Genomic DNA, 16179 nt, shown 5'->3' with positions numbered 1-16179 from the left:
AAATTTTCAGTTTTGGGAAGAGATGGAAGTCTGACGGAGTCATATCGGGTGAATAAGGCGAGTGTGGCAGCAATTCATACCTTAGTTCGTGTAATTTTGCCATGACGATGGCACATGTGTGGTTACGCATTATCTTGATGGAAGATGACTTTCTGCCTTGCTGAACCTGGCCTTTTTTTCACATATGCCATTTGTCCAGGAGATTAACAAAGTATTCTCCAGTAGTTTTTTTGTCTAATAGGGAGGTAATCTACAAACAGAATCCCCGTCACATCCCAGAACACTGACGCCATGACCTTTCCCGCCAAAGGAATTGTCTTTGCTTTCTTTGGTGGCGGAGAATCAGCTTGTTTCACCGAGTGAGGTGGCGCAGTGGTTAGCATGCTGGACTCGCATTCGGGAGGACCACAGTTCAAACCCGCGTCTGGCCATCCTGATTTAGGTTTCCTTGATTTCCCTAAATCGCTTCAGGCAGATGCCGGGATGGTTCCTTTGAAAGGGCACGGCCGATTTCCCTCCCTATCCTTCCCTAATCTGAGCTTGTACTTTGCCTCTAATGACCTCATTGTCGATGGAACGTTAACGCTAATCTCCAGAAGGTTTCCACTGCTTCAAGTGTTGTTTTGTGTAGTAACGCACCCAAGTTTCATCTTTGGTCGCAAACCGGTGCAAAAAGTTTTGTTTGTTTCTCCTAAAATGGACCAAAAAATTGTTCCAATATGTCCATTCCCATGCGTTTTTGATCCAGTGTCAAGAGTTGCGGCACCCATCTTGCAGATAATTTTTTCATTTCTAATGCTTCAGTTAAAATGTTATGTACTCTTTCGACACCTGGCAAGGTTGAGCAATTTCACGCGCTTTCAATCAGTGATCCTCTATGACGATTTCGTGGACTTTCGTAATGATTTTATGGAGTAGTGACACTTCATGGCTGACCACTGCGCAGATCACCTAAGCTCTCCCGGCCAGTTTAAATTCATTTGTCCACTCAGCAACAGTTGAATGTGAAGGAGCAGAGTCCTCCAGTGGATTCTGGAAATCAGCATGAATGTCCTCTGCTGTCATTCCTTTCTTTACAAAGTACTTAAACACTGCTCGAGCCTAGATTTTTTTTTCCATCATCGCAAATCACTACATGGGAACAACAACAGAACCACATCACCGCCCCAGATGTCTTCCAAGAGCACACAGTATTTACAGGCACCAGTTCAATGAATATCACATGAACAACTCGTTGTGCTAGCACTAACCTCATACCTTGTAATTCTGCTCATTCAGTCTTCACTTTAGGAGTTTCGAGCTTGGATCCTTCACATTAAAGGTCCACAATAATGGCTTATGGTCTGTCACCACTGTAAACCTTCGTTCATAATGGCTTATGGTCTGTCACCACTGTAAACTTTCGTTCATATAAGTAGAGTCAGAATAGCTTCACTGCATATGCTGTGGCCAACAATTCTTTTTCTGTGATACTATATTTTAGTTACACAGTGTTCAGTAACCTGGATGTGTATGCAGTAGGCAAGGCTTTACCGACTTTCTTGCTTTTGTTTAAAACTGCCCTCAGAGGTTCCTTACTCTTGCATCTTATCACAGTAAATGGCTTGCCAAAGTCTGGAGACTGAAGTAGCGGTAAATTAACAAATTTCTCCTTCAGTTCCTCAAAAGCGTAAGTTTGCCTTTCGCTTCATTCATATTACATTCCTGTCTTTAACAGTTCATGAATTGGCTTTATAGTTTTGCTAAATTTAATAAGAAATCCTTGGTAACAAAGCCTGAGAAACCAGTTAGTGTTTTTGTCATTCATGTGTGAAGGAAGATCTTTACCTTATTCACATTTGACATGTTAGTTCCCTTCCTCCGGAGATCCTTTGTGCCTGCTGCTGACTGCCATCAGCCCACTGCTCTCCTTAGCCAGAAGGTGTCTGCTGCCTTCTCAGAATAGTGTCTACCTTCACAGATTTCTGCTGTAAGTACTGTCTGCTGCTGCCCTCTCTCCTCCAAATCAGTTCAGAAAGTTGCACATCGCCACAACTTTCTGCAGGTGCTACTGTTGCTGTATCAAAATCTATAAATTCCTAATCACGCAACCTACATGGCTCCACATAACTAACCCTACCCTTGGTACCATATTTATATGTTGTGTCCCGAATGTGGATTTTGCATGGAATTGAGTGACAGGGGCTTGTGCTATAGGGAGTTCAGTATATTGACTGAGGTGGTGATGAGATTGATTGTCTGACTTAAATTCTGTTTAGTTGGTAGATTTAATTGGAGGATGAGGAGATTAATAAGGAACTCAAAAGAAATGATTAACTTCTAATTTCATTTCAGATATCAGTGAGTTCCATAGCTGAAGTGCCTCCACACTATTGGCTAAGCTCTTACACAGAAACAGGGGTGTTTTACTACTGTTCAATCTGCTTACTCAATGCTGTGCATCCTCCAATGACTGTTTCCTACTTGACCTTCCCCTGGTCCTAGCATTTAGTTCATCTTCCCCCTCCAACCTCGTTAGTCTGTGACATGACATAGCGTCAAAAGATTTACATCCTCATATGGCTATTCTTGCACTTTATTCTTCAATTACCTTTCAGTGGCTGAGTGGAGGGGATAGGAAGTTATTCCTTGTTTGGTAAAGAACTGCCTTTTTAAGTCTCTCATCAGATTCTTATGACACAGTGTGTCCTCCACTACAAGCCGTCTGTTTTTCTCTCTCGCTGCTCACACACTCTGTTTCATCCATATATTGCATAAGGCGTTTGCTTAATGAATTTTGTCTTCTTATTTATCCTTTGCTTCTTAAAGGTGTAATCACCCAGAAAAATTTCAGTCATGGGCTCAAAACAAACCTGCAACTACTTCATGGAATTAATTACTAGTCCTTTACACTACCAATTACATAATAACTGAACTGTGTTTATCACTGTACTGCTAACTGCTATTAAACTGTTTTGCTTCATTAATTATGTCAGCTTACTTAACCTTTGCTGTCTAAGGACCTCATCTCACTAAGCCTCTCAAATAACTTACAGTCCTCAAACAACGGAAAGTTCCTGTTGGAATATCAGCAGTTGTGAAAAGGAGAGACTGCTATTCACAATGAAGATCACACATTGTATTGCAGACAGGCACAGCAAAAAGAAAGTTACGCGCTAAGGTTTCGACCAAAGCCTTCTTCAGAAAAAAGGAGAAAGAAACTTCCACATGGGAAAAATATATTAAAAACAAAGATTCCAAGACTTACCAAGCGGGAAAGCGCCGGCAGACAGGCACATGAACAAAACACACAAACACACACACAGAATTGCTAGCTTTCGCAACCAATGGTTGCTTCTTCAGGAAGGAGAGGGAAAGACGAAAGGATGTGGGTTTTAAGGGAGAGGGTAAGGAGTCATTCCAATCCCGGGAGCGGAAAGACTTCCCTTGGGGGAAAAAAAGGACAGATGTACACTCGCGCACACACACACACACACACATATCCATCCGCACATACACAGACACAAGCTTTGCCTTTAAATATGTCTGCTTGTGTCTGTGTGTGTGTGTGTGCGCGAGTGTACACCTGTCCTTTTTTTCCCCTAAGGGAAGTCTTTCCGCTCCCGGGATTGGAATGACTCCTTACCCTCTCCCTTAAAACCCACATCCTTTCATTTTTCCCTCTCCTTCCCTCTTTCCTGACGAAGCAACTGCCAGTTGCGAAAGCTCGTAATTCTGTGTGTGTGTTTGTGTGTTTTGTTCATGTGCCTGTCTGCCGGCGCTTTCCCGCTTGGTAAGTCTTGGAATCTTTGTACTTTAATATATATATTTTTGGTAATGAGGATCACCCTGTGGCTAAACATGCCTTGATGCACGGCCAGCACATCTTGGCACAGTGTTACACCGTCCGAGTTATCTGGATACTTCCCACCAACACCAACCTATCCGAACTCCGGAGATGGGAACTCGCCCTTCAGTATATCCTCTCTTCTCGATATCCGCCAGGCCTCAACCTCCGCTAATTTCAAGTTGCCGCCGCTCATACCTCACCTGTCTTTCAACAACTTCTTTGCCTCTGTACTTCCGCCTCGACTGACATCTCTGCCCTTAACTCTTTGCCTTTAAATATGTCTGCTTGTGTCTGTGTATGTGCGGATGGATATGTGTGTGTGTGTGTGTGTGTGTGTGCGCGCGAGTGTACACCTGTCCTTTTTTTCCCCTAAGGGAAGTCTTTCCGCTCCCGGGACTGGAATGACTCCTTACCCTCTCCCTTAAAACCCACATCCTTTCATTTTTCCCTCTCCTTCCCTCTTTCCTGACGGTAATTCTGTGTGTGTGTTTACCTGTATACTTGCTTCCTTCAGCAGATGAGCATTTGTTCTGATTAAGGGATTTCTTGAGCTTGATAATGTTTCTTTGTGTAATGTATAAACTGTTTTGTGTGCTGCTATTGTTTATTTGCCACTAATTTAGTGCTAATAGGTGACACAGCCTTTTGTGTCTGTCATATTCTAAAGATCGCTCAGTAATGGCTGTATGCCAACATTCCCGAGTTGTGCACCAGAAACAGAGCCCTGCAGGCAGCCTTTGATGATCTTTTCCACAATTATCGTTCTGGGCATTCCAGTTTCACCTGCCTGTCGGTACAAAGATCTCATAAGCTGTTATTGAGACACGTAGAACAGTCCATGTGCTTCAGTCTTTTGAAAAGGGCAGCCCACCATTAATTATTGAATGCCTCAACTATATTAATCATTATTTCTAGAAGTTAGCTGTGGTGATGCAGCCACAAACCTGTTGTATTGAAGTAGAAGTTTTCTTATGTTTCATTATAGTCTTGTTTTATACATGCATAGCTAACTCCATTAAATGCTTTTTTTTGTAACTGTTATCACAGCAGTTAATTTTTCAGGAGGGTAATTAACCAAATCTACTATGTTCCTCCCAATCACCTGAATTACTCAAAATAATAATTAATAAACCTTTGTCTGGTCGTCACAGTCACCTTGTAGTGTGTCTGACAGCACAAAACACCATCAACATTCTTCCATAGGCATAATCAAATCAGGTCAAAGCATGTGTGTGTATTTCACCTTTTTCAAATGTGATATGAAGTTTGGACAAGAGCAGGAGAAAAGGAGAATTTTTATGTTCTTACACATTGGTTCAAATTTGTTGGCAAAATGCTAATTTAGCTTGAACATCAAAGTCTGTAGAATACACATGACTGAGAGTTGTAAATTAAGTATTTATTGGCTGTTTTATGTTTGTATTGCAGAATAACTAATCTAAAGTACTGGGGACGAAGTGAACAAATAATATCAAAGACCTTGCAGCTGTTAAATGATTTGTCTGTTGGGTACAGCTGTGTCAGAAAATTGGTTAAACTTGAGGAAGTACAATTTATGCTAAACAACCATACAGTAAGTATTGTTGAAAACTGCTAAGAAACTAAAATGTGTTGTATTTCAGGGGCTTATTGAAAACTAGTTTTCACTGTGGACACATTTGCTTGAATCAGCTGTAAGTATTTACTAAATATACCACATGATTCTGAGAACTTGTGTGTTCTGTATCTTAAAATCAATTGTAAATAAAAATGCCTCAGCTGCATTTCTTTGTTAAATCTCTGCTCTCCATTAATAAAAAGACCATAGTCTGATCCAAACTGGATAAATACGAGGGCTACCCAGAAAGTAACAGATGTTTTGGTCTATCGCAGCAGTGGGTGAGATTACAGCTGCCATCTTGGTGCCATAACATTCTTACACGCAGGACACATCCAGCGGTGGTAACATGTGGTCTGTGTTTCTGCTGCTTTGCATTCTGCGACATGTTAAAATGTGTACTGCAATGGAAAATCCTGCCAGTTGTGAGGTTCATTCTGTGATGAAGTTTTGTTTGCAAAAAACTGCTAAGCAGTTGTCAGACACTACAAAGTTAATCAGATGATAAACAAAACAAGTTTCAGGGGAAAACTTAACACAAAAGTTTTGCTTTTTCACAACAACACGCTTCCACAGACAGCTAATTGTACCCGAAAGCTCCTATGGTGTTTTGGATTGAAAGTGATTGATCATCAACTGAGCAACAACCACCTCTTTCCAGCAATAAAGACATGGCTCACTACATAATGCTTTAGTACTGATACTGAACTGCATGCCAGTATAAACCAGAGGTTGCAATCACATGCAGCAGACGCCATGGTATGATAAGTGCCTCAATTTGAATGATGATTACGTAGAAAAATAACGAAAGAGTGTACTTTAAAACTGTATATAATAAAACTTGGTTTTTCTTTATTTTTAATTTCTAATTCTAAGACGTTCGTTACCTTCTGGATAGCCCTCATGTCTCAGTTTCACCCTTAGGTACTACATCATAAAGTGATGTATTTCAATTGCTTGCACAAGGTGTTTACATGTAATACCAAAAAAATGTTGCTCACATCATCTACTGCTGTTTGAGTTTTAAAACAAACTCAGTTAGTATCTGATGTATTGAAGTCATGTACTGCAGTAACGACCCCCCCCCCCCCACCCCCCCCCCCCCCCCCCCCCCCAATGTCCAGTCTAGCATTTCCTCATTAACTTGCACAATTGTATCTCTGATGCGAGCTCAGAGTTTCTGCAGGTCCTGCACTGGGGATTGGTAAACCGTATCCTTTCACAGTGCCCCAAAGAAAAAAAAGCCTAATGGGGTTATGTGTGGAGGCATTGGGATCCAGGAGATGGGTCAACCTCTGCCATTCCATTCACCTGGAAATGTTGTCGAAAGCCTTCAGAACAATCGAGGCCCAGTTAGGAAAGGCAGTATCCTACCAAAGCATGATGTCAGAATGCAGTTCTTTGAACTGTGGAAATGCAAACATGTTCCAACATGTCCATATAAACAGTCAAGGTTATTGATGCCTATGCAAAGAACAGTGCGGAATCAGTTTACACCACACATTTACCTTTGGACTGTTGCACATTATTTCCATGATAAACTGAGGGTTCTCAGAGCCTCACATTGTGTCAGTTTACCTTCCCAGACATATGAAAGTAAGCTTTGTCTGTGAACATCACCTTTTTCAGATAGTCTTGGTGATCATTGTGGAACTCAGAATATCAGTTGCAAATGCTTTGTACTTTGGCCAATTGTCGAGTTTGAAATGCATGCAGCAGCTGCACCTTATAGACATTCAACTTCAGTTTCTTGTGTAGCACTTCGTACACTGCGGTTGCTCATAACTGCAACTGATGGATTGATTTGGTTGGCTCCAGATAAATGTCCATTGCAATCATACCACATCTGCACCAATTGTGCTTGGACGCCCAGAACTAATCCTCTTTGTGACATTTCTGGATTCCTTGAACCTCATTTACCATTGTCTAATGGTCAGGCATGGCAGTGGTGTTCTTCTGCAACATATTCAGAAGCTCTGCTGGACCTGAATCTCCATCAACTATTCCACACAGTGTGCTTTCTGTTGAGGGTGGCCGTTTTTATCAATTACTAACTTGCAAAAAGGAAGAGGGGGAAAAAAACTATAGTTGTGTGTGAACATTTTGCTGCATACCATACCTTTCTATCTATCCCCATTTCTGAAATAAACATGATCACAGTTGTAAAGATCATTTTGGAACACTCTGTTTACTTTGAATAACATGTCACTGAGATTATAGCACTGAACTCAGCTTTGGAAGGTCACAGTTGGTAGGAATGTGGGAGTGGTTTTTACAAGTGGTAGGAATGGTTTTTGGAATTGCTATGCAGATTCATCACCTGAAGAGTTTCCTTACTTAGTTTTTACACTTCATATCTGCCCAACCACATAGTTCAAAACTTTTCCTTATCTTTTTATATTTAATCATGAGCAATGTTAATTTCTCCAGGTAGCGCTATTATCAACAGTGGGTTATTAGCTTTCACCATATGTATAGGTACTACTCAAGTTTCATGCAATAGCAGCACTCTCACAAAGGTTTAAGCTCGAATGGTATCTTGTGTCATGTGTACAACAAACCTGTATGAGGGGTTGTTTTAAAGTTTTTAAATTATAACGTCAAAAAAATCAGGCTGATGCAATGGAACTTGGTGATGGTGTCAACCCTTCCGTACGTATTCATCCTTCAGTTGACCCATTTTTCCAATTGACTGATGTCTTGGTGGAGGCCTTGGTTGTTGACGTTTGCATTTTGGCTGCTAACCTGGTCATTCTGGAAATGCCTGCCAGCCAATAGTTTCTTCATTTAAGGAAAGAGGAAGAGTTACTGGTGCCATGTCAGGAGAATATGTGGGGGGTGAGGGAAGAAGTGGCAGAAATTGACAACCCAAGGAAGCAGCCCATATGGCTGTACTCTGTTCAGAATGAGTTGAGGAAGTCACATTTTTAATTTTGAAGATATTGTGCAAGATATTTGAAACTGACTCATGATTGATTTTCACGTTTTCCACTCGTGTTTCAGTTGTCATATACTGGTCTTCAAGCACCAGAGCCTCCACTTCTCATACAACACTCAGTTCTTCACAGAGAGATGGGCCATCAGTTTATTCTTCACCATTTAGACTTGTTTGACCTCACTATAAGTGTCTGTGCCACCTAACCACTGTCCTATATTTGAAGGATCGAAGCTACCCTTACACCTCTTTGCTACTGTGCAGTTTGCATCACTGACAGGGCTGCACCATAGTTCTAGAAGGGAGAGATTGGCACCTGGAGATCCTTTCGTGCGAAGGATTGAGGCAGTTGAGTGGGAGCATGCTTGCAGGGCAGGTCCCGATTGCCTGCATTTCCCTTGATCGTATATTTGGTCGAACGATTATACAAAGTCACAATGGAGCCATCATGCAAGTAGGTTGTGTACATGTTTGAGCAAAATGAGAATTTTGAAGCTCAGGATTAATTTGGTATCAGGAGAGTTGTTCTATAATTAAATGGTAATTACACATTAAAGAATCAGCAATGATAAACTTGTATAAGATCTTGACGGATGAGTGGCTGTAATTGTAATGCGTGTGCACTCAGAATTTATAGTGGAATAAATTAACTGCGTCGTACAAAAGTGTTCACAAATTACAACCTCTTCCTAATTATTAGAATATTTTGGGAGAGAATGAATTGTAGAACAGCATCAAAGAAGAGACAGGGCATGCGCCATAGGCTCACATTTAGAACTCAGGTTGCCTTGGGAGTAAGTTTGCCCTCCATAAGTGCCTACTTCTGAATGTCTGATGCCTATTTTTTCCTGCACAAGTGGTTTAATCCATATATAACCAGAAGAATGCAGAAGGCTGAAATCAACAATACAGGTAGTCGCAAAAATAAGCAGAGTCCTCCAACTGGGGAGTTATCAAGAATGGTGGCCTCACAGGGTTCAGGTGTGGGTCTCTTAATGTTCTTAATATGTATGAATGAGTTGCCACTCTATATTCACAAAGATGCAAAGCTAATTCTTTTTTCTGATGATACAAATATAGTTATCACACCCGACAAACAAGAATTAACTGACGAAATAGTAAATAATGTATTTCAGAAAATTATTAAGTGGTGCTCTGCAAATGGACTCTCATCAAATTTTGTGAAAACACAGTATATACAGTTCTTTACAGTAAATGTCATAACACAAATCAAACAATGGATAATACAGGATAGAATGTAACAATATTATGAGAAGGAAAATTGCTACTGTTGCCTTAGACTGCAGTCTTGTGTGTGTGTGTGTGTGTGTGTGTGTGTGTGTGTGTGTGGTGTCTTTCTCTGTTTTTGACATTGGCCTTACAGGCTGAAAGCTTTATTTTGAGCAGTCTCTTTGTTGTGCCTATCTGCAACTCAGCATCACTGCTATGTGGTGAGTTGCAAGTTTCGTTTTCATAATAAAGTGTCATAACACCGTAGCTAAATATACACTACTGGCCATTAAAATTGCTACATCAAGAAGAAATGCAAATGTTAAACTGGTATATATGATACTAGAACTGACATGTGATTACATTTTCATGCAATTTGTGTGCATAGGTCCTGAGAAATCAGTACCCAGAACAACCACCTCTGGCCGTAATAACAGCCTTGATACGCCTGGGCATTGAGTCAAACAGAGCTTGGATGGCGTGTACAGGTACAGTTGCCCATGCAGCTTCAACACAATACCACAGTTCATCAAGAGTAGTGACTGGCATATTGTGACGAGCCAGTTGCTTGGCCACCATTGACCAGACATTTTTAATTGGTGACAGATCTGGAGAATAACAGCCTTGATACGCCTGGGCATTGAGTCAAACAGAGCTTGGATGGCGTGTACAGGTACAGTTGCCCATGCAGCTTCAACACAATACCACAGTTCATCAAGAGTAGTGACTGGCATATTGTGACGAGCCAGTTGCTCGGCCACCATTGACCAGACATTTTTAATTGGTGACAGATCTGGAGAATGTGCTGGCCAAGGCAACAGTCGAACATTTTCTGTATCCAGAAAGGCCCGTACAGGACCTGCAACATGCGGTCATGCATTATCCTGCTGAAATGTAGGGTTTCGCAGGGATCGAATGAAGGGTAGAGCCACGGCTCGTAACACATCTGAAATGTAAAGTACACTGTTCAAAGTGACGTCAATGCGAACAAGAGGTGACCGAGACATGTAAACAATGGCACCCCATACCATCCGCCGGGTGATATGCCAGTATGGCGATGACGCATGCAGGTTCACTGTGATGTTGCCAAACACGGATGCGACCATCATGGTGCTGCAAACAGAACCTGGATTCATCAGAAAAAAAATGACGTTTTGCCATTCGTGCACCCAGGTTCGTTGTTGAGTACACCATCGCAGGTGCTCCTGTCTGTGATGCAGCGTGAAGGGTAACCACAGCCGTGGTCTCCGAGCTGATAGTCCAGGCTGCTTCAAACGTCGTCAGACTGTTCGTGCAGATGGTTGTTGACTCAGGGATTGACACGTGGCTGCACAATCCGTTACAGCCATGCGGATAAGATGCCTGTCATCTCGACTGCTAGTGATACGAGGCCGTTGGGATCCAGCACGGCGTTCCGTATTACCCTCCTGAACCCACCGATTCCATATTCTAGTAACAGTCATTGGATCTCGACCAACGCGACCAGCAATGTCATGATACAATAAACCGCAATCGCGATAGACTACAATCTGACCTTTATCAAAGTCGGAAACATAATGGTCCCCATTTCTCCTCCTTACATGAGGCATCACAACAATGTTTCACCAGGCAACGCTGGTCAACTGCTGTTTCTGTATGGAAATTGGTTGGAAACTTTCCTCATGCCAGCACATTGTAGGTGTCGCCACCAGCACCAACCTGGTGTGAATGCTCTGAAATGCTAACCATTTGCATATCACACCATCTTCTTCCTGTCGGTAAAATTTTGCGTCTGTAGCACGTGATCTTCGTGGTGTAGCAATTTTAATGGCCAGTAGTGTAGATTTTGAACAGAAGTCTGTTGTTAAGGCAGAAGATTCAAAATTTCTGGGGGTGTGCACTGATGAGAAATAGAGTTGGAAGAACTATGTTCATAATCTGCTGAAATATTTGAGTCGAGATATTTATGCAATTAGGGTTATAGCAAATTTTGGTGATGAACCTATCAGCAAATTTGCCTGCAGTGCTTATTTTCATTCGCTGCTTTGACGTGGCATCATATTTTGGCATAATTTGCCATTAAGAGAAAAATCGTCTAAGGAGGCCACCAAAGATCATCCTGCAGACATTTATTTAAAGAACTGGGATATTTACAGTACTCTCAAGATACATATATTCACTTAATGAAATTTGTTGTTAATAATCCATCCAAATTCAAAAATAATAGCCAAGTGCATAGCTACAACACTAGAAGAATGGATGATAGTCACTATTGTGGATAAATCTGAATTTGGCACAGAAAAGGGTGTTATGCTGCCACAGAAGTCTTAAGTATTTGCTCATTTACCAAATAGCATTAAAGGTCTGACATACAGGCAACCAACATTTGTAATCCAATTAAAAGAATTTTTGAATGACAACAGATGAATTTTTAGATATGAAGTAGCAATCGTAAAAAAATCATATTGTGCAAAGAAATCTTATGTTAAACTGACAGGTTCTACATCATTACAAAAAGGCATATTCACGATCTGTGGTAATGTGACAAGTATTAATCAACTGTACATAAATAAATAAGACGTTTCTGCCAACTCGGCATGGATTGTTACAGCATAGTTCCCCTACGTATGCAGAAAACTAATTAATACATGATACAATATTTTGTCAGTGGCCTACAGAATTCCCCCCCTTCCGACAACATACTCACCTACAAAAAGTAAAAAACTCTCCAACAATATATTGCGGTATGTGGTGTGGGGATTTCAGACTGCAAACTTCAAAAAATGGTTCAAATGACTCTGAGCACTATGGGACTCAACTGCTGTGGTCATCAGTCCCCTAGAACTTAGAACTACTTAAACCTAACTAACCTAAGGACATCACACACATCAATGCCCGAGGCAGGATTCGAACCTGCGACCGTAGCAGTCGCACGATTCCGGACTGCACGCCAAGAACAGCGAGACCACTGCGGCCGGCTGCAAACTGCCACCTACAAGAAGTAAAAAATAAGAAAAATGTTTCCTTGAGTTTATAATCAAAATACATTTTGTTGCTGCTTTACTTGGTTTAGGCCAGTTGAATAAGTAGCACTTTAGGGTTTTGCATTCAAGAAATTCCTTGTGACACATTGGTCAACCTGTGTTTCATATAAGTGGCTGCAATTTCATGTGAATAGCTTATTCAGTTTTATTTGCGAACTTGGGACCAAAATGATATCTTTTGTCTTTGTTGGATGTAATAATAATGTGAAATTGAAATTTAATAATTCTTGTGTCATTCTATTCTGCAGGCTACAATGTAATGCACACGACTATTGTATTATTTACAAGAAATAGAACTTGATTAAATTTGTAGATGCTTTGTTGTTCTAGTCTGCAGGCTGCAATGTAATGTACACGGCTATTGTATTTGTTCACAATAAATAGTGTTTCATTGAATTTATAGGTGCTTTGATGTTCTGAAGTAAAATATAAATTAAAAGCAGTAAAAAATATTGAATTTCTGTTAAGTATATTTATCTACTTTTCTGAAACCTCTCTCCTCTCAGAACATGTTCAGATTTCAGAGCTTATAGTATCAAAATTTTTGTTATGGAGAATTTATTTATGAATTCTTAAATCAGTGATCACTACATGGGAATGACTTATTTTCATGTGAAATACTAGAATATGTGTTAGTAAGATAATCATTAAATTTGCATTAATTTCTTTTTGTTTCAGAGTGAACATTTTCCTTTTTTGGGAAATAGTGTGGCTGTAAGTGAAATGCGATGCAGATCCATGTTTTATACCTCACTGGGTCGGCTTCTTATGGTTGATTTGGGTGAAGATGAGGACAGATTTGATAGCTTCATGTTACCACTAACTGGTTTGTACCTTTAATTGTATCTTTGTGTGTAGTTTAATGGTTAGTTTTCACTCAAGAGCCTTTAATGCTGTTGTTGATTATGAGTAGTATTGATTTTTTAGTGTGAATCTTTTGTCTATAAATGTCGTTACATTACGTTTTTAGTGTGCCTGTCATTGTATGCCTTCCCATTTTTTGAATGGATGTCAAGATATTGATAAACTTGATTTTTGTGTATTGAAAGTAGTAGATTTTTTCATGTATGAGATTGCCTGGAAGTCTTGCTGGTATGGTGTCAGTAATTTAGTGTGAGGACAATACGCGTAATTTTTTTTTTAATCATCCTTATATTATACAATATATTTGTAACAGGACTCAGAATCTCTTAAATTATCGGTACTGGAATACAGCTTGAAAACGCCATTAGTATGCAGCAATATTAATTAATAAGTGAATATTTTACACCATAATGAGGTTAACATACATTTACATGCAGGTATTGGATGTGAAGGAAACTTAATGTTGCTGTTGTGCTTACCCTCATACAGCTGCTAGTGGCACTGTCACTTCAATTTCTTCTCTGATGATACTGTACGGTCCTGGGCAACTGCAAGTGAAGTCAGTCTTTGTAAATATCCATAATTGTTGTTATGGTAAATAGATTTGTCACATCTAAAATAAAGCAATTCTTATGATTCCTTTAAAACAGCCCAAGAATTCCATTCGAGTATTGGTAAGAAAGACATTTGTAATTTAGACACACAGTGTTCGTACAAACTGTATGGGTCTTATTTCTAAAAGTTCAACCTTAAACTCTCTGCTATGACTTCAGCAGCATAAGGGGTTGGAAAAATGGGGCTTCTCAAAACTGAGGGAACATAAGTTTTACAAAAACATGGACTGTTTGAATATATTTAATACCTTTGAGCTACTAACAGTTGTATTTAGTTTTAGAAACACTGATCACTATTATTTGCATGAGATCAGTTACATAAAACAACAAAAACCGGTGTTAAAGTGGCCGGCTTGTGAGAGCGAGATTGCAGCAGATGACTAGTTCTTATACCTTATGAACTGTGTGAGAAAAATACATGTCACTTGCTTCACACACCATTTCATCTCATGACAGTATTGTGGAGCCAGTATGTCATGTACAGAAAAGTAATCATGTACATTAATAGTGTGACATTTGTGATGGGAGATACCTTTCACCTTCAAGATCATGTTCTAAGCTCAGGATAGGAACATACTGAAATTAGATGAAGACTTACTAAACTGTTGAACTTCTGGCCCAAAATAATAAAAAGGTTTTCATTGAGTTCTGATGCTTTGCCATTAGAAATTAAGAACCTTCTGTCATCTCAGATTTGTGAGTGTCTTTCTTCTGCTCAAAGTGTGTTAAAAGTGAATAGTGTTCCTTCCAGTACTCATTGTATATGTAACAAATGTGAACCTACGTCAAGATATCGATGGCTTTAGGTTTAAATTTCCTTCAAAATGATAGGGTTTGAGCCTTTCATAATATTTGTCATTGCGAAAGATGTCACCCAGATGTATTCTTGTAAGTTGTGTTAATAGTTTATACATTGGGAGAAACTCAAGTTTCACAACAATACAGCTGCTTGTCTTCGCCATCATCTGCCTCGCACCTATCATGTCTCACCCCACCACTCCCACAAGAATTTCCTAGAGCAGTTTCCACTTCCTCCCGACGCTAAATAATCAGTTGTGATACTACTACTACTACTACTACTACTACTACTACTACAACTACTTTGAAGTTATTTTTAGTGTGTGCATATTCTTTTTTTTCCTTTTCTTTTCTTCTTTGTTTCCAACACCAGACTGAAGTAGGTAAAATGATGGTGCCATTGAGATGAGCTATTTAAATCCCAGCCGCCAAAATACTGAGTCCTTGATTTCACCAGTCATTTGAAATTAATATTGCAATGATTGCATCAGCATCTATTGTCCTCCTTATATCTCTTTCGTAGGTTTACAGTGGCTTAATCTAGTGAACTCCTTGGTGATAAGAAATCAGAAACTAACAAATATGATTTCAAACGACTTTTTGAATACTTGGAATATATTGCAACTTACCTCTTCTTTCAGTTTTTTTTTTTTTTTTTTTTTTTTTTTCCATTTGGGTTTCACCTGATTGGTGGCAAAATAAAAATTGATTGATAAAGTAGCAGTTGACATCTTCACCCAAGCTTACCGTTTTGTGCCTTTCGTGGTATCTCTAACCTCATCCAATGAAGCAGCGTTCTGAACATAGTAATGAATTCTTTGACGACCACTTCTGTAACACCAGAAATGATTTTAAGTGGAACTATGTGCCACTAGTAATTTTAATAAATAATCTTCATCAGTTTTATGTAGATTTATTATTATTATTATTATTATTATTATTATTATTATTGGTTGTAATATCTAAGTAATTAATTTTGTAGTGAAGGAAACTATATACAGTAGTGACCATAAGTTAAATGACCTTCAGAAACTAGATGACATAATGAAGCACAGTGATAATGTATGCGCTACAAGATATCCTAGCAACATCATGACATTGATAAGGATATAATATTATGAGAAGGAAAGTTACTACTCACCATATAGCGGAGACGCTGAGTCGCAGATAAGCACAACAAAAACACACTCACAATTATGTTTTCGACCATTAAGGCTTTTGTTAACAGTAGACACACATACGCAAATGCAACTCACACACACTGCAGTCTCATGCAACCAAAACCACAC

General features: G+C 39.7%; 1 protein-coding gene across 5 annotated transcripts in view; it reads left to right on the top strand.

Moving 5' to 3' along the window:
- The window catches only part of LOC126347079 (exportin-7), a 214861-nt gene that overhangs the window by 124154 nt on the left and 74528 nt on the right, over positions 1 to 16179 (top strand). For all 5 annotated transcript variants that reach the window (XM_050002240.1, XM_050002241.1, XM_050002243.1 and 2 more), the window contains exons 13-14: positions 5258 to 5402; positions 13293 to 13440. In XM_050002240.1, coding sequence (XP_049858197.1) covers positions 5258 to 5402; positions 13293 to 13440 — 293 coding nt within the window. The remainder of the gene's footprint in view (positions 1 to 5257; positions 5403 to 13292; positions 13441 to 16179) is intronic.

This window comes from Schistocerca gregaria, chromosome 1, assembly GCF_023897955.1.
Source record: "Schistocerca gregaria isolate iqSchGreg1 chromosome 1, iqSchGreg1.2, whole genome shotgun sequence".
NCBI lineage: Eukaryota > Metazoa > Arthropoda > Insecta > Orthoptera > Acrididae > Schistocerca > Schistocerca gregaria.
This window is presented reverse-complemented; position numbering and strand designations above follow the sequence as displayed.